This window comes from Temnothorax americanus, unplaced genomic scaffold (assembly GCF_048541705.1).
Source record: "Temnothorax americanus isolate GAGA-0224 unplaced genomic scaffold, ASM4854170v1 Scaffold125, whole genome shotgun sequence".
In the NCBI taxonomy this organism is placed as follows: Eukaryota; Metazoa; Arthropoda; class Insecta; order Hymenoptera; family Formicidae; genus Temnothorax; species Temnothorax americanus.
The window spans coordinates 1-22617 of record NW_027509259.1 but is presented as its reverse complement, the minus strand read 5'-3'; the positions used below and the strand labels follow the sequence as shown (position 1 = coordinate 22617).

Genomic DNA, 22617 nt, shown 5'->3' with positions numbered 1-22617 from the left:
CAGTGCCTACCGAAAGTTCGGGGCCACCTAAATAATTTGTAAACGGTTTGAAATATAGGATTGAAATTTATAGGGATACAATGGGATTACAAAGTCTATTATTTAACCACAAAAACACCCACCTCCACACCCCCGAGGGACGGGGGGATGGAGGAGCCAAAAAATCTTAAATGGCATGTGGGGTTGAGTGAAGGCTCGTTTCAAAGGGATTTTCGAGACGAAAACAACGCGATGTCGCCGAGGTCTGTACAATTTTTTTTCGCAGAGTTATAATCATTTGAACATAGCAGTCAGCAGAGATAAGGACCCCACAGTTCGTCACTCCCGCGGTAGTTAACGACTCCAAACCCTCTCTGCTGTGTGTCTACAAATCTACAAATAAATAAGCAAATATATATATATATATATATAAATAGATAAAAAAATTAAATAAATAAATAGAATTAAATAGATAATTTGTCTATTTATTTGCTTATTTATCTATAAATAGATAAGTAAGCAAATAAATAGACAAATAAATAAATAAATCTACAAATAGATAAGCATAATAAAGAAACAAAAAAAAGCCAACCATTTTTTAAATAATTAATATAAATATATATTTATTATTAAAAATGTATTAATTATTATTATTACATTATAATGTTTGTGTTGTACTGTGTCAATAAAAAAAACAAAATCATTTAAATTGAACACAAATTAATTTTACAAAAGACACAAAAGTATTAACAAAAATATATAATTTCTTCTTTGGTAGCATAAGAAATGTTATATGTAAATAATAATATTGCACACCAACTTAGAACGAAAAAATACAATACTAGTATTAATGAACAATTACACATTGCACCATTAAAGAAATAAAATTAAGTAAAAAATGTACAGAATAAAATTAAATAAAAAAAGTTATGTAAGAGTAATATTCATTTTTGTAATTTTATCTTTAATCTGTATTAATGTTGAGAGAGAGATAAATCTTCTTTAGTTATTAATAAGCTATTCTTCTTTAAAAATAATAGCAACGTATTTATTGATGAAATAGCACACACACACATGCAATGCTTATTACTTCTATTTCTACTTCAGAATCCTTATTCTCACTGTCTGAAAATTAAGTAAAAATTTAAATATTAAAAAAAATAATTATAATCATTCTTTTGATTAATAAAAATTTATTTAAAAAAAATGTTGATATAATATTAAAAGGATAGAAATTTACCTTTTGTATTATCCGCAATTACTCTTTCTATAATTTCTTTGTTAGATTGTAATTCAGGAAATATATTATCAGTGTGTAGAATCCATTTTTGCACATCGTCTTGTGTAATATTCTCATAATTATTAATTTGATGAAAAAAAGAAATAAATTCTTCATTATACAATATATATTAGGTCATGACCTAACCTGATATAGATCAGGGGTTAGGTAATATATATATTATATATATATTATTCTATAATTATATATATATATATATATATATATTATTCTATAATTATATATATATATATATATATATATATATTGACTTCTTGTACTAAACTCTAATTGTTGCTTTCAAAAAATTCTTGTGGTAAAATATTTCTCCAGCATTTAAAAATTGTACTTGCAGTAACTTCATTTCATGCCTCACTTATCCAGTATATAGCGTGTTGTTAATATGGACAGTATATGCAACAACCCCCGGGACGGGATGCAAAGAAATTCTCACCAGACTAAGAACACGTGTCATTTTATTACGTTGACTTTCTCTCGTGAAGGTTCGCATGTACAGTGAAAAGAAGCGACGCTTGCCGCAAGCCGGCGATATCGCGGAACGCGAGAAAAGCGCGAGGTGAGGGAAAAATGGACTTTGCTCCCTCGCGCCCGACCACCGAAACCGAGCTCTACGCACACTCACACGCATACGCTCATCCACAGCATTGCACGGGAAGCATAAGAAATAATTCTCAACACTCCCACTCTTTCCGTGCAATATACATATATCTGCTTACTGACGTTTTACATTTTTCGCGTGTCACTCAACCTATCTCGTCACACAGAGCTCGGAAACGATCCTTTTGCAGCGCTTTCGTAAAGATATCCGTCAACTGACTTTCTGTGGGCATATACTCCACGATTATGTCGCGTTTTTCATATTTCTCTCTTATGAAATGATATTGGACTTTAATGTGCTTTGTTCTTTTGTGAAATTCAGGATTCTTTATTAGACGTATAGCACTCTGATTATCTACTTTAAGTGCCACTGGACTCTCACATTTAAATCCGATATCATATAGGAGCTGTCTCAACCACATGATCTCTTTCGTCGCGGTGCTCGCGGCGACATACTCCGCCTCGGTCGTACTCAACGTCACCATGCGTTGTCGCTACGATCCCAAATAACTGGCCCATTTTCCATTATCGCAACAAAACCTGAAGTTTATCTACGCGTCGTTATATTCCCCGCATAATCCGCGTCAGAGTAAAACGTAGGAAACAGAGAATTTTTGCTAGATGAATACAACAATTTGAAATCTCTCGTTCCCTTTAAATAACGCAAGATACGTTTTACAGCTTCCCAATGATTATTATAATTTTGCAAATGCCTGCTCGCCGCGTTCACCGCGTATGCTATATCTGGCCTACTCATCGTCGCGAGAAAATTCAGACCTCCTACCGCTTCTCTATAAAGAAATTTATTCTCTGTTTTCTCGTCATCGCGACAATTTTCGAGCTTACAATTGGGATCCACGGGAACACTTACAACTTTTGCATCAACCAGATTAAAGCGTTTAATCAGTTCATCAATATAACCACTTTGGTGGATTAACATGCGTTTATTTTTACGATCTCGCTCGATTTGAAGACCGACGAAACTTTCCGAGTTACCGACTGTTATTTCGAACGACGATTTTAACGCATCCAATACAATGTTTATCGCTTCGACGGATACCGCAAAGATCAACCCGTTGTCAACATACAATGCCAAAATTATCAATGAATTGTTTATTCGTCCTATATACACGCATTTATCTGCGTCACTAGCACTGAATTTATATATTTTTTTAAATTAATCAAACTCTTTATTCCAGCAGCGCGAAGCTTGCTTGAGACCATATAAAGATTTTAACAATTTACACACAATTTTCTCACCATCACCACCACTGGCGTCGAGACCCTCGGGAACTGCCATGTAAATCTCCTCCTGGAGATCGCCGGCCGTAGAGAAACGCTGTCCTTATATCAAATTGACGCATTTCGTAGTCATTCTTCGTAGCGATGGCTAGCAAAACTGTCAGTGACTCGTACCTGACGACTGAAGAGAACGTCTCGTGGTAGTCAATGCCCTCGCATTGAGTGAAGCCCCTTGCACAGAGGCGAGCTTTGTGACATTCCACGTCACCTGAAGGTGTCCTCTTTACCTTGAAGACCCATCTCGAGTCAATTGTCTTCTTTCCTGGTGGGAGTGGAACAATCTTCCACGTTCCATTCTTTTCGTGAGCACTGAGTTCCTCAGCGATTGCACGCTTCCATTACGCACTTTCTGGACCACTCACTGCTTCCTCGTATGAAACAGACTCTTCGTACTCGGCGACGTGAGCTTCAAAACGCTCAGGTGGCCGAATTGCCTGTCGATTCCTTAGCATGCGAGCTTGCTGCTCCCGTTGCTCGTCGTCGTTTTCTTCATGATTATTTTTCTGCTCTTCAGCATGTTCAACTTTTATTACAGGAACTTGAACTTCAGTCTCCACTCCTGGAATTTCTAGTTCCTCTCCGTCCTTGTCGGCTCCCACTGGATCATTGATTTCTATATAGCAATTCTGTCTCTCTCCTGAGTGACATTCGAAATTTCATTAAATGTTACATTTTTACTCAGTCATTTTTCTCGTGACTGTATCAAGAGACACGGCAGTGTCTCGCCCAAGTACACGCGGAGCGAGACCGACCGTGATTGTACAAACGGTAGTTTGTCGACTCACCGTCATATCCGACAAAGATCACTTTCTCCGCCTTCGCATCAAATTTCTTTCTGTGAATCTTCGGGATGTGAGAGAATGCCTCGGTTCCGAATGTTTTGCTCCGGATAAATCTGGCCTTTTCCCATGCTAGATCTCATACGGCGTGGCATTTTTCACTTGACTCATCGCAGTCCTGTTGAGCAAGTATACTGCCGTGCTGACAGTTTCGGCCTACAAGAATCTGGGCAAACTTTTTGCTTCCAACATTGTCAAAGCAGACTCCACGATCGTCCTGTTGTCGCGTTCAGCGCGACCATTTTGTTCCGGGGTATATGGAGCAGTTGTTTCGAGTTGAATACCATTTTGATCTAAATAGCCTCTCATCAAACCATTCACGTATTCGCGTCCATTATCGACACGCAGAATTTTTATCGACCGGTCAAACTTATTTCTCACGAGCGCCGCGTACTTCTTGAACGTGTCTACCACATCTGACTTGTGCTTTAGAAAATACACATGACGAAAACCAGATGCAGCGTCTTTAAATGAGACATAGAATTTCGCGCCACCGAAAGAGCTAACCGACATCGGGCCACACATGTTACTGTGTATGTATTCTCCCGGTACGCGTTTCACGCGCGACACTACTTTTGTACGATGCACGCTGCGACTTTCCTGTTTGACACGGTTCACAGAAATATTTGCTTTCGTCCGAAATGTCAATTCCGTCTACTAACTTTGCGGTATCACGCACTGCCTTTACGTTTACATGTCCTAACCGCTCGTGCCACACGCGTAAACTGTTGCTGCTGCTCACCACGTGCGCTTCGTCCTCGATTGCTGATTTCACAAACAATCTATAGAGCTGATTGCTCTGTTTGGATCCCTCAATCATCACTTTGCCGTTACGTGTAATTTGTATAGACCCCTTTGAGAGTTCCACCTTCAGACCTCTTTCCGTACACATTCCGATCAAAAACAAGTTTTTCTTGAACGATGGTATGTATATCACATTCTCGATGTTGAAGGACAACCACGCGCCGTTTACCAAACTTTTAATCGGCACTGTTCCACAACCTTTTACCGCGCATGGCCTATCATCGCCCAGTATGATCTCGCCCGATGCTTCCGAGAAGCTTGAAAACCAATCCCGGCGAAATGTGATGTATCTTGAACTGGCGTTGTCTCCGTACCATACGTCGCGTGCATCCTTTCTCATGAACTCTTCTCTCACGTCATGAGAAGCATTGAAGGCAAATATCTCGAACGAATCCGACTTTTCTCCTGTAGCTTTGACCGTTGCTATCAGGGCACTCACATTTGTTTCATCTGCACCTTTTTCTTTTTCAGCAATGAATTTTTGACACTTTGCCCTAATGTGCCCAACCTTTTTGCAGTGAAAACATTTGATAATTTTCTTTTAGTCTTGTCGCCCGTTATTTCCGCGGCGAGACGTGCCACTCACCGCACTAAACGCTGATTCCGTTTCTTCATTTTGCGTGAGGCGACTCTCTTTCTTTATCAAACATTCTCGTAAATTATTAATGTTTGATTTTCGACAGCTACACTGTCCCACGCCGTCACCAGAGCACTATATTTCGTGGGTAGACTGCCTAGCACTTTTGCAATGATGGCGTTATCGGAGATCTGCTCGTTGAGATCCTTGAGTTGGCGCGCCATGTTTTCAACTTTCGAGACATTCTGCGCGGAATGACAATGAGTCGTTCGCGCCTATTCGATAACTATGGAATTTCTGGTTGAGATGGAGCAAGTTCGAAGCAGACTTCTGCTCGTGTATACTTATTAACTTGTCCCACATCTCTTTCGACGTGTTGCACGTAATCAGATATTCCAGCTGAGAATATTCGACCGCTGTCGAAATCGTGCACATGGCCGTCGCATCTTTCTTCAACCAATCTGTATGTCCTGCCGCTCCGACCTCCGGTTTCGGGATTATTCCATCGACGTAGCCCTTTATTCCTTGAACAATCAGCACGGTGCTGATTTGAAATTTCCACCGTTGGAAATTGCTTCCGTCGAACTTCGTAATCTGCTTCAGATGAAGATCCGCCATCTTTTCTCGACTCACGTATCACCCGCGTGGCAATGTTCTTTTCGTTCCGCCCGAACAAAGTATTCAAACCAAATTGTTCTTTCCGTTTAACACAAACGGAGAATGCCGACTGATTTGTCTTTCCGTTATACGAACGGAGTACGCCGCGAAAAAATTCTTTATATCACACTTCTTTTTCTTCTTTGTTTAATTGGCTCTTGCCTCTATTTCGAGGACAATATGGCCAGCTTTTACCACTGAATGTTTTGCCAACTGAGAGTAGCTTATAGCTGCTGATGATAGCCGTGTAAAATAGACTTAAGCTCAAGATGCGGAGGTCGTGTTGGGATAGGTAGGGGAGAAAACCGAAAAGGAGCGCTACTGGGCAGGTGGTGGGGAGCCGGCGGTCGGTCAGGCACGCGCGAGCGCGCGCATTACAAATTGATTTCTACTGATCTACAAAAAGACATAATTAGTCTACAGATCTTACGCGTAGGCTTGCTTTGCGAGAGTTGGAAAGATATCACTACATTGTGGTCCCTCGCTCGAGTGAACTGCCTGTCTGAGATAAGTTGCTTTATCATGTGTTAAGGGGCAGTTAAATATAACGTGGTTGATATCTTGGACAGGGTCGCCGCAAGCGCATGAGCCATCATCAATAATATTTTTTCTAAAAAGACTGTGGTTTAAATTATAGTGATTCGCTCTGAGTCGCGAGATCGTAACTATAGTATCGCGTTTGAGGCCGGATTGATAATACCAAGGTTTAGGCGTGTTGACATATATGTTGAAAAAAAAGTGGTTACCTTTGCACCGAGCTCTGTTAAATAGATAGTTTTGAAACTCTATAGCTAATATTTCGCGTTGTTCAATAAAGAGATTTGAGTGGGGTAGCTTGAATGACGGGTTGACAGTGCCAAAGCGAATGGCTTTTCTGGCAAGTTCGTCTGCAATCTCGTTTCCAGTGATGCCTTTGTGGGAGGGGATCCAAATGAAAAGAATTTCCTTACCACGGCTTTGGGCTGCTAATATTTTGTTTTTTATGAGCGGGATTATATAATTTGACCTACACGTAACAGGATTGGCGAGAGCGTCAATAACACTTTTGAATCCGAAATAATGGAGAACTTAAAACCGGGGAGGTCAAGGGTGAGCAGCACAGCATTATATATCGCCCAGGCTTCCGCTGTGAAGACCGAGGCGCGGGCAGGGAGCTTGAACATTAAATGTTTTTGGAGTTGCGGGGAGTAACACGAGGCGCCAACTCAGCAGAATGAATCAATTTTTGAGCCATCCGTATAGAAGACTGTGGAATCCTGAATGATCGAGCCGAACGCCTGAAGAAATATGTTCTGCACCAGAGGTTTGGGGGTTCTGTCAATCAAATTTAAGAGGTCAGAATCTGGATGGCAAAAAGTGGGGGTGAATAGTATGGATTGATATGAGTGTTGGAAGGGAGAGGGAGCTACCTTGGAGTGAATGTAGGGCAAGAGAGATTTTACTTTTAGGAAGAGATCGAAGAGAGGGAATTTTTTACGGCAATACTCCAAGTCAGGTGGTCTATCTTGCGCCGTAATGGCCAGTTGAAACATGGCTTCTATTACCGGGTGATTAGTAATAGATAAAGATTTGATGAGATATTTAGATGCTAAATGTTTGAATCGTAACTTGAGGGGAGGTTTTTTGGTTTCCGCAAACATTGTATTAATGGGGGTGGATATATGATATCCTAGGCAAGCTCTGATGGCTTTGTTCTGAATTATTTCCAAACGATGGAATTTAGGACTGGACTTGAGAGAGAAGATGTGAGATGCATATTCTATGTAACCTCTCAAGACGGCTCTATAAATATTAAGGAGAAGCTGAGAATGAGATCCCCACCAAACTCCTCTTAATGCTGAGATTACGTCCGCGACCTTTCTGGTTTTGCTGATGACAGAGTCTATATGCTGAATACCTATGAGTTTGACATCAAGGATGACGCCTAGAAAACGAACTGAGTCTGCTGGGGAGATGATGTCTTCGCCAATTTGAACTTTAAATTGATTTAGATTAAAAAATTTTTGCTTGGAGAAAATTATCAGTTGCGTTTTACTTGGAGAGATCTCTAAACCACGATTGTAAAGGTATTTTGTAATATTATCAAGGGTTGTCTCGATCCAGCGGATGGCTTTTTTTATTTTCTTGGCCGAGACAAAGATCACTATGTCGTCTGCGAATTGCAAAATCTTTACCCTGGGTGTAGTAAGTAGTGTGGCTATATTTCTGAGATAAAAATTAAACAAGAGAGGGCTAAGGACCGATCCCTGAGGGGTACCTTTGCGTGAAATGCGCGGGGAAGAGAGCTTGCCCTGGGTAACAAATTGAACGGTTCTTTCTGTGATGAGATTTTGGACAAACTGGCATGTTTTGGACAGAAAATTGGCTCGCATAAGGTCTTCTATTAGAATGGGGGGAATAACATTGTCGAAAGCACCCTTGAAGTCAATAAATAGAGCTACCGTAGCCTTACCAAGGAGGTTGTTGTTATGGATTTCTGCGTTAAGGATGGTAAGGTTGTCAGAGCATGAACGGAATTTACGGAAGCCAAACTGATGGTCTGGGATAAGATTTGATGTTCCGGATTCAGCGCACCAATGAATGCGATTTAGGATCATCTTTTCAAGAAGTTTGAGTAGACAGGAAGTAAAAGCAATAGGACGGGCTCCTTTGCCGTGGGGTTTAGGAATAAGATAAACTAGAGAATGGGACCAGGCTTCTGGAAATTCCCCTTCAGCAAAAATATTGTTAGTAATTCTAAGTAGGAGTTTCTTAAGGGAGATCAGAAGGGCTTTGAGAATTCTGTAGTCAATGCGGTCGAGTCCCGGACTGGAATTGCTTTTACATGTGTTGAGAGCATGATGGAATTCGTCATATTTAAATGGATTATCAAGCCATTGCAGAGGACCAACGGGATTTGTTTGATTATTGAGGAGGTTAGGACGGTCTGGTGTACAGGAGGGTGGAGTTATATTTGCCATGGTCTCATCGGCAAGCGCCTCGCTTATCGTGAAAGAATCTCCGGATGGTGCTAATTTGCAATTTTGGAATCTTTTAATCATCTTCCAGATCGACGGTGTGGGAGTCATAAAATTGAGCGAGTTACAGTAACTCTTCCATCCTTCTCTTTTAGCTGTTTTTAGAGTTTTTCGGGTGACAGATACTTGATTTTGATATGCCTAAAAATTGTTAACAGAATGGTCCCTTCGATAAGTTTTGCACGCCCGGCTTCTTGCTTTGATCGCCTCTTCGCATTCTGAGTTCCACCAAGGGGCTGGGAGAGGACTGTGGTGAGTGTTATTTTGTTGTTGGATGCTACGGCCGTTATTGGTTCTGGGCGTATTGGAAGGGGGGGAGATGGTATCAATAACCTCCTGCAGAGAGTTGATGAAGGAGTCGTACTGTTTTAGGGGCTCATTGTCCGCGTTGCGGAGAACAAGCGCCTCAATTTCATGCATTTTGCTCTCTAGAGAAGAAGTGAGTTTTCTAAGTTGTTTTTTGGTGAACTTATACTTGTAGGAAAAAACACAGTTTGTTTTAATTTTGGCATTTACTGTGATACCGATCGGACGGTGATCACTACCGCGCGTGTCGTTAAACACGCAAGTGTTGAGGAGAGGAACAAAATTACAAGAAGCGATGGCGAGATCTATTAAGGATGGTTTAATGCCTGGGGGAGGAATGAACGTAGGCGTATTTGGGTTGAGTAACATAAAGGGGAAACGGTCCAGCGAGTCCATAATGACATGTCCCGCCGAATTGGGAGAAGAGGCCTCCCAGTGGGGGGTGATGTGGGTTGAAGTCTCCTAAGAATAGAGATTGAGGGAAGGAATTGGCCAGGTTGAAAAACCTTTGCCAGGTTCTCTGTGGACAAACCCCGGTGGGATGTCTATAAAGTCCAAAGAGGGCGGTACTGGTGTTGTTAACCGAAATTTTCATGCCGATAGCTTTGACAGAGTCATCTACTTTCAGGATGCTATCCAAGATAATAGGCGTAAAGTTGATATTATTGCGGATGAGCAGCGCTATGCCTTGACGGCCAGTGTCACGGTCTTGACGAACTACTTTAAATTCTGGAATGGAGTAAGGGTGTAAGAGGTTTAGGAGGGTTATGATAAGAAAATAATATCATGGGACTCAGACAATCTTTCGATGTCAGGTTTCCTGAGTGAAGCGCCCTTGTAGTTTCAATAAATGAGGAGGTGTTAGAAGGCATTCAAATGGCGTAGACACCTGGGATGATGGTGCAAAGTTGAAGCACCATTTTATAAATTTGAGTGTCTTTAACTGCAGGGAAAAATTGTGAAAGGTTGCGGACAAAGTCAATAATGATTTTAAAAAGACTATGTAGAGTTTCAAAAGAAAAGGGAGGATTAGGATTATAAGATGAGTTATTGCCTCTATTGTTGGCTGGTGCGTTACTATGATTGAATACAGGAGATTGGGAGTATAAGGTCTGCTCTCTGCCGTGTGGAGAATATAGGCAGGCGTTGTGCGCCTTTCTGAGGTTGTGTTGGTTAGTATTTGAATTGTTTCCTTGTGTGTGGGAAAGGTTTCTCGTGTAATTGCGTTGAGGAGAAGAGGAGTTTGGGTTGCCCTGATTACGGGGGGAACCGTTTTTCAAGATTTCTGCATACGACTGCAGAGATGTGGGAGGGGAGCTATTAAGCGAGGGCATAGAGTTGAAATTGAAGCGAGTACTTTTTTGGGAGTCTGAAGAGTTGATAGAGCCTGAGAGGAAAGGATAGGAATCCAAGGAACTGAATTCTGGAGGAAGAGAGTAGATTGAGGGTTGACAATTTTTAACCTTATTGCGGGCTTCTAAGTAAAGAATGTTTGTTCAGCCGCTGTTTGGACAATTTTTTTTGTTTAATGAAAACCGGACAGGTGGATGCTGTGGGAAGGTGATCACTCTTGCAATTTATACATAACGGAGGTAGATTAATTTTTGGCAGTCATCTTTATTAGCGTGTGACTCTAGCGTGCATCTGCCACACCTTGCCTTGCTGCGACAGCCCGAACTGATATGACCGTATCGGAAACAGGAAAAACAAATTTGAATTTGGGGGATGTAGGGCTCTATTTTTAGTTTAGTTTTAAAGATAGAAATTTCTGAAGGCAGAGTTTGCCCTTCGAATTTAATTAAAATTGTTTTAGACGGTTCAAACACTGATTCTCCGTTTCTCCTGACGCAACGATTGAGACGTTGAATGAAGATAATTTTTACAGATGACTCAATTTCCTGCATGATTTCGTTGTCAGAGAGACATAATGGGATATCCTTGACAATAGCAATACGCATGATTTTAAATGAGGGTATAAAGGCTACTAAATTGTGTTTTTTAAGCAATGGGTGGCCGATAACCCGATTAGCCGCCTAATATGTTTCAAATTTGGTCCGGACTTTATTGTTGCCAATTGTGTGTATTTCTTGAATATTCTCGTCAATTCTATTAATGATTTTAGAGATGAGAAGCGAGTCGAGAGCGACATTGGATTCCGCGTATTGGGAATGGACAATAAAGGGCGGTAAATCAGCGGCAGAATAGCGGTTAGCTTTCCTGCGGTGTTTCTTGCTGGAAGAAACAGAGGCAGGGGATGACGATCCTCTCTCGGCAGATACCAAATCGTCTTTAGATGCGCGTTTAACCACCCTCCTCGTCCCGACGACGGGATCGAGATCCATAGCCGAGTCCGAGGGAGGATTATCATTATTGCTGACATCGGTCGGAACCATCTCGGACAGCTTTGTTGTATTGCTAACTGGATCTTTAGATTTTGAGATGTTTACGTCGTTACGCTCAGCGAAATTTGATCCCTTACGCGTGGCGGCGGCTGCCGCTATCGCACGGTTTTAGAAAACGTTCATGCTCGGACTGTAGGGAACAATCGAGTCATTACAGGGAGGGGGCGGGGATCTGTTTGTCCCCTTAACCGTCCCAGATCTATGATGCTTTTTATTTTTATATTTTCCCCCCATGGGATTTTCTGGACTATCCGATAAATCGTTAGCCAATTCGTCGGTACGATCACGATCTCCCGACGAAGAGCGAGAGCGGTTATATGCGGGGAATTGATGGGGCTCACGGGCAAGCGGCTCGAAATTGCTGCGCGGCTGCCTAAACTATTTGTGAAAATATCGAACTCATTCAGAGAGGCCGAAGTCCTTTGTTGAGGGAGAGACGTTTCACCGGGATCGAGAATGCGGGAGGACGAAGCCGTCCGCATCTCCCCGTACAGATGCACGCTTCTAGACTGTTCTCGCAAAGATAGCACAGCGAACCGAAAAAGAAGGAAATAACTCGAAAAACCTCGATAAATCGAGTAAAGAATAACGAACACTGGATAAAAGATACACTAGCGGCGCGAGAAAGACCAACCGGCACGATATTGCATGGATGCTATGACGGAGAGTCGCGGGAGAGAGAACAGGAACGTCCGCTCGCTGCTACGGCTCAGGCGCGAATCCTTTATATCACACGTTCGTGGAAAGTGGCCCATGACGCGCGCGCAATAGGCCACTTTCCACGCACTTTGTAATATAAAATAGGGTGTGTAACACGTGCGGGATTGAGAATTAAGGCGAGTGCGATCATCCGCACTTGTGTCCAATTCTCAACTTCCCGCACTTGTTACACAAATAACTATTCCGTCTTTGCACAGAACGGAGCACACCTCAAGAGACTTTCCGTTTTACACAACGGAGAATATCGTATCAATTGACTAACTTTGCGTCCCGCAATTTGAACAGGCGTGCTGGGCCCATAACCTGTTATTAATATGGACAGTATATGCAACAACCCCCAAGACGGGATGCGAAGATATTCTCACCAGACTAAGAACACGTGTCACTTTATTACGTTGACTTTCTCTCGTGAAGGTTCGCATGTACAGTGAAAAGCGCCAGGTGAGGGAAAAATGGACTTTGCTCCCTCGCGCCCGACCACCAAAACCGAGCTCTACGCACACTCACACTCACACGCATACGCTTATCCACAGCATTGCACGGAAAGCATAAGAAATAATTCTCAACATAGCGTTCTTAATATTTATAGATTTCAAAAATGTAATAATGTCAATATTTCTATTCTACTCACTTATAACTGATGATAAAAGCTTGGATCTATATCGTTTCTTTAAATTTTCGATTATCCTTGGTTTAATGGTTGAATTAATGATGTTGTGTGGTGGTAAATAATAAGCTGTAATACCATTAATGTGTAAAGTTTCGGTTGAAAAATGACATGATGCATTATCAAAAAGAAGTAGCGCTTTAAGAAGTAATTTCTTTTTTGTACGAAAGAAGTTGTAACGATGCGTCCCGAAACGCATCATTCCCGGCGAGCATCAGCCGGATGCCGCCCGGCCGAACACCCGCCGGGCGAGACAAGGCACGATGTGCTCTTTTTTAATCAAATCATCTCGCGTATCAGTCCGCGAACGGACTTATCGCGGCAACCAACTCGGAGCGCCGAGCGGTGCCGAAAACGGCCGAAAGCCGCCGAACGCAATCGCGGCGTCGGGACGCCGTACTTTCCGAACGCTCCGCCGCTCCATCCCGGCGCGCGCGATTGCCGTCGCGTATATCCCCGCCACGCCGACACACCATCGCGGGTGTATATAAACCGAGCAATGTTGCTAACTTTTAGATTCCGCCGTGAGCCAGCAACCGATCCGACCGATTCTCCGCTGCTCACGGATCCCGAAATCCCACAGTCGAACAACTAGGAGGTAGAGAGTTTTCTCTGTCTCTGCCGAGTGAGGTATCTAGGCGGTTGACTCGATCTTCCATCCGAACAGCTGTGACACCGGAGTGAACCAGGGTAAGAGTTCTTTTCTTACTCGCCAAGGGTCTTGGCCACCCGGTGCCGCCTTCCGCCTACACGAATCGATGCGCCAGGAGATAGAGAGTACTTCCTTATCTCTGCTAAGGGTTTTGGCCGCTCGATATTGCATCAAATCGCGCTCCAACGCCGCGTGCGATTACCGCCGCCGCTGTCTGAACTTGCGATATCGCGTCAACCCACGCCGCGATCGCACACCGCATTTCCGCGAGCCCGCGCGCCCGCCGATCCGCGAACTCCGCGATCCCTGTATATCGTCGCTATAACAGCGTCCGCGAACTCCGCGATTTCTGTATATCGCCGCTATCGTAACCACGTCCGCGAACTGTTGTACATATCTGTCTACTCCGCGATCTCTGTATACAGCCGCTATCGTAACCGTGTCCGCGATCTTTTGTACATATCCATCACGTCCGCGATCACTTCAATGTATTCACACTTAATTGAATAAACTCCTTACGTTTTTATATTTTAACCGAGTCTTGTGTCTTTCTTCGCGCCTACTCCGAACTCTGACCAGCCGCGAGCTAGATCCGCGCTTTGGAAGCTAGGTTGTTTTAAAGTAACTTGAGGCACAAATTCATTTTTAAACCTTGACTCAAAGATATTACTCTTATGAAAAAGTACACTCAACTTTGATGGTTAGCACTCAAATTTGAGTGTTAACACTAAACTTACGCCCAAATTTGAGAGTTAACACTCAAATTTGGGCGTAAGTTTAGTGTTTGTCATCAAAGTTAAGTGTCAACACTTAAATTTAGGTGTAGATTGAGTGTTGACCATTAAGGTTTAGGTAAGTTGTGGGTTTAAATCCTCAATGATGAGTGTATATTGGGAGTTTATTCTCAGTGTAGGTTGGGGATTAAGCCTCAATGTTTAGTGTAGGTTGGAGATTGATCCTCATCGTTGGATGTTGGTTTGGTGTTAACAGGGTGTTAACCTTTAATGTTCTATGTCGATTTAATCAGTGTCGCCATGATTCCTTTATCGTTGGGTGTCATTTAAATGTTATTATGTTAATCATCGTTAAATGTCAATTGACGGCTTGGTTTATTGGAAGTGTTTCAGATAAAAGTTGAAAGGTTTAAAGGGGGCCAATAGACGATCTTATTGGATTTTGGATCCAGGGCCTGTATTGAACCCAATAAGACCTAAGTCAAATTTTTTGAATAAAAACCCTATTTTTTATTGTACCATCTTTCTTTATTAACTAATATGAACAACTTTTGTTTGAAAAATTCTTTTATTTGCTTAATACTTTTTGAGATATTTTTAAGGAAAACTTTGTAACTTTTTCAATATTTAGCTTGTGATATCTTGATGATTGTTTGCCAGAGAAAAAAGTGGTACAGAGAACTTTTTAACCTTCAAATGATGGTTAACCTTCAATTGGCGGTCCGAAATCACACCCAACTTTAAGGGTTTTTCTATTTAAGGTGTTTTTTTAACGGTTAACACCAAAAGTTGAGTGTATTTTTCCATAAGGGTATTGTTTATCCATGCGCTTTTTTAATGTATGTAATAAACAGGAAGTATGTGTAAAATCTACACATATTTATTGTATCATAATATTTCATTTCAAAATATTTAAAAAATATTTTTATTTCTTACTTCCGTATCCTCGACGCCTTAATTCCCAGCTCGGACAGAGAGATTTTCTGCCGAGCGTCCTGAGCGCCTCGCGCGTAAGAAAAACCCGCCCCACTGCCGGTAATGCTCACCGCAGAGATTTTCGGAGCCCTGCGCTTTGGACCAGCCCGATTACCAGACTTAAGCGTCACTAGTTGACTTAACTGTAGACGCTAGTCTAGGGGCCAGGGGTCGCACGGTAGTCTTTTTAACTTGGAAGATCTCAAATGTTGCCGGGGGAGAGAGAGAGCAGGAGGGTTGTACACTGGAGAGAAGAACGCGTTCTCCTCTCCTAGCTCTTCTATTACCCGTGTCATTCCACGCCCGTGGGTTGTTGGGGCGTGGGATCGGGGGGTCCCCGTCTGTGCCTGCGAGGAAGTATTCCTCGTGACCGCCGGACGACACCCCCGTCTGCGTTGCCCGCTTGATCCGGCGCGGGTTGCTTCCCGCGCCGGATTCTCTCAGCCTCCTCCTTCTTGGCCATGACTGTTCCGCAGAACTTAGCTTGGCCTTTCACTTCTTCTTCCCTCCGACCATCGCTGCCACTATGGCCGGAAGAGAGAGCCCGCCCTACGTTGGCGCGTAGGACTCGGCGCTTTTCTGCCCACGCTGGACAATGTGCCAGCGTGTGCTGCACCGAATCCATGTCGTCCCCAGCCGTGCGCTTACCTGAAAAAATTCATTTTCTCAGCAGTCACCCATCTGAGTAATAACCCATACAACACAAAATATTTTTAAAATATTTCTTCAATTTTTTTTTAATATTTTTAAAATATTTTTTTAAATATTTTTTAAATAATTTTTAAATATTTTTTAAATATTTTTTTTATATTTTTTAAATATTTTTTTAATATTTTTTTAATATTTTTTTAATATTTTTTAAATATTTTTTTTTAATAATTTTTAAATATTTTTTAAAAATTTTTTTAAAAAAATTAAAATAATTTAAAAAAGTATTTTTTAAATGTTTCTACGTCCGCCAGATTATGTCCGAAAATCTAGTCATGCGCCTGCGCACAAGCTTGCATCGTATCACATTTGTTTTACGGCTGTTTATTAACTGTCAAGAGAAAGGGGTAGACCTCAACTTGGAGTATTTTTGAAATGTGCTAAAGTGATCTGTAGTGTTATTTCAAACAAATATTTTTTTATTTGGAAATACTACGCAAGAATTTTCAACGTGTCATTTCTCGCTTCTGACGTCACATTCCAACATGGCCGCGACGAGTACCCAGGAGCCTTAAATGGGGAAAAAATTTCTCGCGAACGGCATTCGTATGTACTTGGCCGGAAATGAACGTTTTTTTAAAGAATCTCTATATGAAATCGTTTGTATTTTGTATGAAGACTTTTGAAGTGCAATTGAAAAGGTTTGTGAGTCATTCGTTTAATTGTAATTAATTATTTATTTTTACACCATGCATTTAGCCAAAATAGATAAATTAATAAAAGTTTTTATATGGAATCGTTTGTATTTTGTATGAAAAGTTATGAAGTGTGATTAAAAAGGTTTGTGAGTCACCCAGATAATTTTAATTAAATATTTATAAACTCGGTAATTAGCCGAAATACAGATTTTCAGTTATTCATGTTGCAAGAAGAAAACGCTACTGTTCCCGAAGTTTCATTGATTGTCGCATTACCTATATATTTTAAAATTTTGGCAAATCGGCAAAACACACGTACGGTATGCCCCACAAATTGAATGTTTTAAATTCGATTAAATTAAAAAGTTGAAAAGAGATATCACTGTGGCAAACCCAACAAGGTCAATAAAAAAATGATACAAACATTTTTTTATATTATATATTGTGTATATTGATGGTAAATCAAAATAATAATGTGAAATAATACTGCCAGTTTTCACAAACTTTATAACGAGGGGGAAAGCGGGGGAGCAGGTAGAAAGTTCGGGGAGGTAGAAATAGGGTCGAAAACAGAGCTGTTTGAAAAGGTGGAAGTGCAGGATTGAAGGAGGGTACGAAGGAGGTTGAGAGGAAGCGGTGACATTGGAGGTGAGGGTAGAATCGAGATAAAGCGGCCAGAAATCGAGGGAGAAGAGGAGAGTGGAAAGTGAGGTTAGGATGACGGGGAGGACGTGGAAAGAGGACGCGGCTAGGGGGAAAGTAGGAGAGGTACAGAGTGAGTCGAGGAATTGAGTGCGCTGCTCTAACAGAAAAGCTGCAAGCTTATTGGCTAAAAACTGTGCGATAGCCAATCAATTTGCAGCCTCTCTGTTAAAGTAGAGTTTGCGCATACGTTTCTCGTTAGAGAATCGAGCCTCTAAGGAACGAATACTCGAGCGAGCGGGAACGAGGAATCGATCGTGAGTTCGATCGAGCCGGCATGCGAGAGAGGGTAGATACCGACGGACGGCGGATGTGAGAAGCGAGGGTAGTAGCGAGTTGGCGCAATCGATAGATATAGGCTGCGTTCGGGGAGCGCGCTATTAGCGCTATTTGCTTATTCTATCCTGATTTATACCTGATGAGCGATAAAGATAGAATGATGTAATAGCGCTTATAGCACGATCGGTAATTATTTTTTGTATTTGAGCAAGTTCTCAAAAGAGTGGCACTTTTTGAAATTTAATGCAGCTTCTTTATGTTCACTGATTGCTTTGTCGCATTCCTCGTTCCACCAGGGAGCAGGGAAACTTCTGCTTTTGGACGGAAAGCTCGAAAGGGAGATGTCTTTTTTCCCTAATGCTGATCCGATACAAGTTTTGATAATCTGAATCAGTTGGAAATATGCTTCTGTGGCGTTGTTAGAGTCAATGGATTCTTTCTTGTTCTTTTCTTTGATTAGAAATGAGGTGAGCGTTTCGAGAGAATCCTTATTGAATTTGAGCTTATAGGAGAAGTTCAATTTGGGCATAACCGGGCAATTGATACGTATAATGATTGGAATATGATCACTGCCTCTCAAGTCGTTATCCTTTTCATAGTCGAGGATGCTGATAGCGGCTAGGTTAGGAGAAGCAATAGTTAGGTCTATGACCGAATTAACGTTGGAAGAGAAGTTGACGAATGTAGGAGTTTCGTCGTTCAATAAGGCAAGATCGTAGTGTGCAATAGTGGCAGCGATGATTTCACCGGCTTTGTCCGTTCTATTATCGTGCCAGTCTGGGTGATGTGCATTAAAATCACCAGTAAGCAAAATGAACTTATATTGTTGAGCAAAGTTAAGAAGATTTTCGTAAAAACAGGCCGGAGTGTCTTGACCTGTATGGCGGTAAATATTACAAACGAGTAGCTCCTAACCCTCGAATGGCACAGTGACCGCGACAAGCTCAACCGACAAATGAGCAATACTCGAAACATCACAAATTGAAAAAGGGTAATTTTCTCGAATGAGGGTGCATACCCCTCTTGAGCTTACTGTGTCCGCATCAGATCTTACATTATTGAATCCCTTAATGTCTAGAGGTTTATTGTGAGTTAACAAGGGTTTCTTGCAGGCAAATGATATCGTAATTGTGGACAAAGGAGGGGAAGAGGAAAAGACATGGTAATGGCGGTGCGTGATCGCGAGCTCGAACGCAAGCGCGAACGCGATTCCGTGTACGATGCCGATCCAGAACGCGAGCGAGACTGCGGGCGATCGCGGGATCGCCAATGAGCATGATTGCTCGAGTGGCGGCTGTATGGAGAGGAGGTCCGAGGAAGATTCCCCGGGATCTCCCCTTCCTGAGTATTGCAAGAGGCCGAAGCCTCCTGCACACAGACGACACGCGCGAGTTGTATACGTTTTTAAGAAGAAGAATACAACAAACCACATATCGTTTGCTATACATTTTAGATCATTACAAAATTATAAAGACTAACAAGGGTTACGGTATTAAAATACAACATACACGAAAGTTTCGGAATGATACAAAAAACTTAGTGTAACATTACAATTATTATGTTATAATATAAATGTACGAATATTTTGTGGACTTTCTTGTAGCAGTAAATTTTAGAGAGTACAGTTTAACGATATCAATTTACTAGTAGTATATTTATACAATAGCTCAATTTCGTTTTGTTTTTGTAACATATTTTAGCTTGGGACTTTAAACGTGAAGCCATTAAGAAAGTTGGCAAAGTACATGTGTTGATAATAAGAACCGAATCGGCTACCACCCGTGTAGATTGAAACGTCGATTGCAAGTGTCCATTCTCCTCCTCCAAAGACGAACCGGCTAGCATCTTAGCAGTCTGCTCGCTGTCAGATGACAATAAACTTTTTGGCATATAACTGGATACTTCCACTTCATTGGAAACATCATGGTTTGATGGGGCAGCATAATCCATGTTCTACAACATTTTGGACAATGTTACAGTTTTTTGAATAAAAATCAACAATTTATATTAAAAGAACCACAAATGTGTCGAATTATATTACCATTTCTGGAGTAATTGGAACTTCTGCTACTTTTTGCGCACACATGCCAGCAACTTCACTTCGTAGCTTCTGAAAACCATTAATATGCTATGAATTATGTTGCATATATTCAAGAATTTATAATTATAAGAGAAAAGAAGAAAAGTTTGATGAAAAGCACAAGCTCGATTCCAAAGTCGGTATAGCTCGAGATCTACGACTACCACATTCTGAACATTCGACAAAATTCGAATAATAAAATTCAGTAAAATAAATTAATTATGCAAAGTTTGCAAGAAATTTATTTACTTTGTATGGATACTTCCTTGGAGGTGAATCAATCCTGCGAGATGGAACATAAAATAAAGTAGGAACCGCATTTGGCTTCAATTTCCTAACACCGTCAATACGTCTACTTTCGAACTGTGAATCCTCAAAGTGAACCTGTAATAACAAAAACAATTAATTTTTAATTTAATGAGGCACAAATAATACTTTGCTTTTACAGCGTTGAACTTACTTCACAGACACGACCTGACTTGCTTGATATCCACTGTTCACGGCGAAGATTTAGATTTTGAAGCCACTTTTTTTGTCGCTCCACATTTATTGGAATTCGAAAAAATTGAAACCCTTTTTCGCTTCTATTATTGCAATTAATTGCAATGCAGCCAGTCATTTTGGAAGCTCTGAGAATACGAGACCGAAAAGCGTATTGACATTTACGAAAAGGTTATGTTTTCACATATGATTGGATCCAAAATGGCGGACGAGAATACCTACTTTTTTAGAGCGCTACTCGCACCTGTGCCGTCCGCCGCGCCCTCTCAGCTCTTCCCTATGCCATTTACCCATGCTGCGCAAAATATTAAAAAATTCTTTTGTTAAACATTCTACACAATGACTTCTTTTTATTAAATATTGCAGCTAGGTTATTATTATACCGACAGTTTTAACCGTCATTAAATTAGTATAACAACTCACATTTGTGACTGAAATTTAATTTACTTTCGCAGAATACATGCAACCATTTCTAGACGAGCTATCTATCCTGAGTAACTTTTCGGTCAAATCACAGTGGCTGTACTTGTTACCGTTAGATATGAATCCCAGACGTGTACCAGACAGTAGCCCAAGCCGCAGACACTTTGCTTTGCGCGAGAGCGTCTTACCGCAGCTCGTGACGCCGTTGGAGAAAAAATTAGGTTCGTAACGCATGCAAAAAGTACACGCGCCAATCATATCTGATTAAATTTTAGCGTCGCAGGTTAGTCTCCATCCGTGTATCAATTTAGTCGTTTATATGGTACCGTGTGACAACGCGCCTCTACATATCTACACCCGCAGCGGGCACAGATCGCGAACGGATAGCAATGTAGAAGCCTTCCTCTCTCCAAGGTATTTTTCACTCCTGATTCATGCTTTATTTTCTTTTATTATCATAAATATTTCTATAGTTTTATTTTAAATGCGTATAAATGACAAAACTGTTTATATTTATTACATATATTGTGTAATACAATATTTATCCAAAAGAATATATTTATATCGACAACAATTGGCAAAGGTACATAAAAACTTCACATTTGCCAATTTTTGTCGATATAAATATATTCTTTTGGTTAAATATTATTGACGGAACAAACACTTACTTTTTGCTACAATATTTATATTCTATAAAATCATTTTTTTGAAAAATGCAATATTTCGAAATTAGTTTAGTTAATTTTTATCAACATTTTGTACAATTTAATATAGATGGGGCGGCGTGATTTTGATTAATCCACCATCAGATGTATGTGAGAACGCGCAAGAGGATGAAGCAGTTACTGTTGTTCCTGAAGAAACTGCTATAGTAGGCACATTTCTGGCACAGCTCCGACTATTACTAGGCATCCCAGAAACGGTAACGGCAACCTCTTAACATATTGTATTACAAATTTTTTTAAATCGGGTGGCTAATAATTATTGTACTACTTTTTGTGGCAGATACGCGGATTGAATTGAATAGAAAAATCTTCTATTTTCCGTTTGTGATTTTCGTCACAATCAGCCACAATCAGCACATGAAGCTGCATGGGCTATCTTTTCTTCATCGCGCGCTTTTATTCGTCAGTGAATTGCACGGACGCACGCTCAATTGCCGATCTTTATTAATTAATTTCTTGTTAATTATTGCGAAAGTCGCAAAATGATACAGGACTTTAGTATTCATTGTCAGTTTAATCTGCTCTACCTGCACAAAAGCACTATGTCAATAATTAATAAATACTCTGTATACGTTTATGTATATAACATACACAGGATGGGGCATTGAAAGTATTACAAGCTGTTATCTCTGAAAATATGCATCACATCAAAAAATGTCTTATAATTAGACAAAAGTTGAAGGGTTGCAAGGGGCATATGACATAGTAATATTTGTTTGACCTTGAGTGTAGGTATTAAGAGTATAAAAGGTCAGTTGTAATTTTTTAAATAAAAACCCCCATTTTTTATTGTATTGGAGTGCGAAGAGCAGTTGCGGCGGTGTCCGGACTTTGCGATAAATTGTAGAATGGCCCTAAGGCTGAAATCACATGGCATGTATTTTCCGCATAACGCGTAACCGCGTAATCAATTAGAAGCGTTTCGCATTTTCGATTACGCATATTTGCGCTTCTGATTGGTTACGCGATACGCGTTCCGCAAAAAATATCAGTCTATGTGACCGCACCAAGAGTCGCGCGCACTCGCGAACGC

The 22617-nt window shown here is 41.0% G+C and overlaps 2 protein-coding genes across 9 annotated transcripts in view; one reads left to right on the top strand and one right to left on the bottom strand.

Moving 5' to 3' along the window:
• LOC143893693 (GPI-anchor transamidase component PIGS-like) overlaps positions 1–22105 on the top strand; it is a 232714-nt gene extending 210609 nt beyond the window's left edge. For all 7 annotated transcript variants that reach the window (XM_077399357.1, XM_077399360.1, XM_077399358.1 and 4 more), the window contains 4 exons: positions 20892–21080; positions 21135–21273; positions 21634–21781; positions 21865–22105. In XM_077399357.1, coding sequence (XP_077255483.1) covers positions 20892–21080; positions 21135–21273; positions 21634–21781; positions 21865–21882 — 494 coding nt within the window. In that variant the 3' untranslated portion in view covers positions 21883–22105. The remainder of the gene's footprint in view (positions 1–20891; positions 21081–21134; positions 21274–21633; positions 21782–21864) is intronic.
• LOC143893695 (uncharacterized) lies at positions 16493–20933 on the bottom strand. 2 transcript variants are annotated; one of them, XM_077399366.1, is made up of 6 exons: positions 20860–20933; positions 20659–20731; positions 20396–20564; positions 20185–20319; positions 19897–19965; positions 16493–19808 (listed from the first exon to the last, which is right to left on the bottom strand). In XM_077399366.1, the coding sequence occupies exons 3-6, from the start codon at positions 20552–20554 to the stop codon at positions 19491–19493; spliced, it is 681 nt and encodes a 226-aa protein (XP_077255492.1). In that variant the 5' UTR covers positions 20555–20564; positions 20659–20731; positions 20860–20933; the 3' UTR covers positions 16493–19490. The 2 variants fall into 2 exon arrangements, with proteins under 2 accessions (XP_077255492.1, XP_077255491.1); XM_077399365.1 differs by having other exon boundaries at positions 20396–20885.
• Positions 22106–22617: the final 512 nt, after the last annotated feature.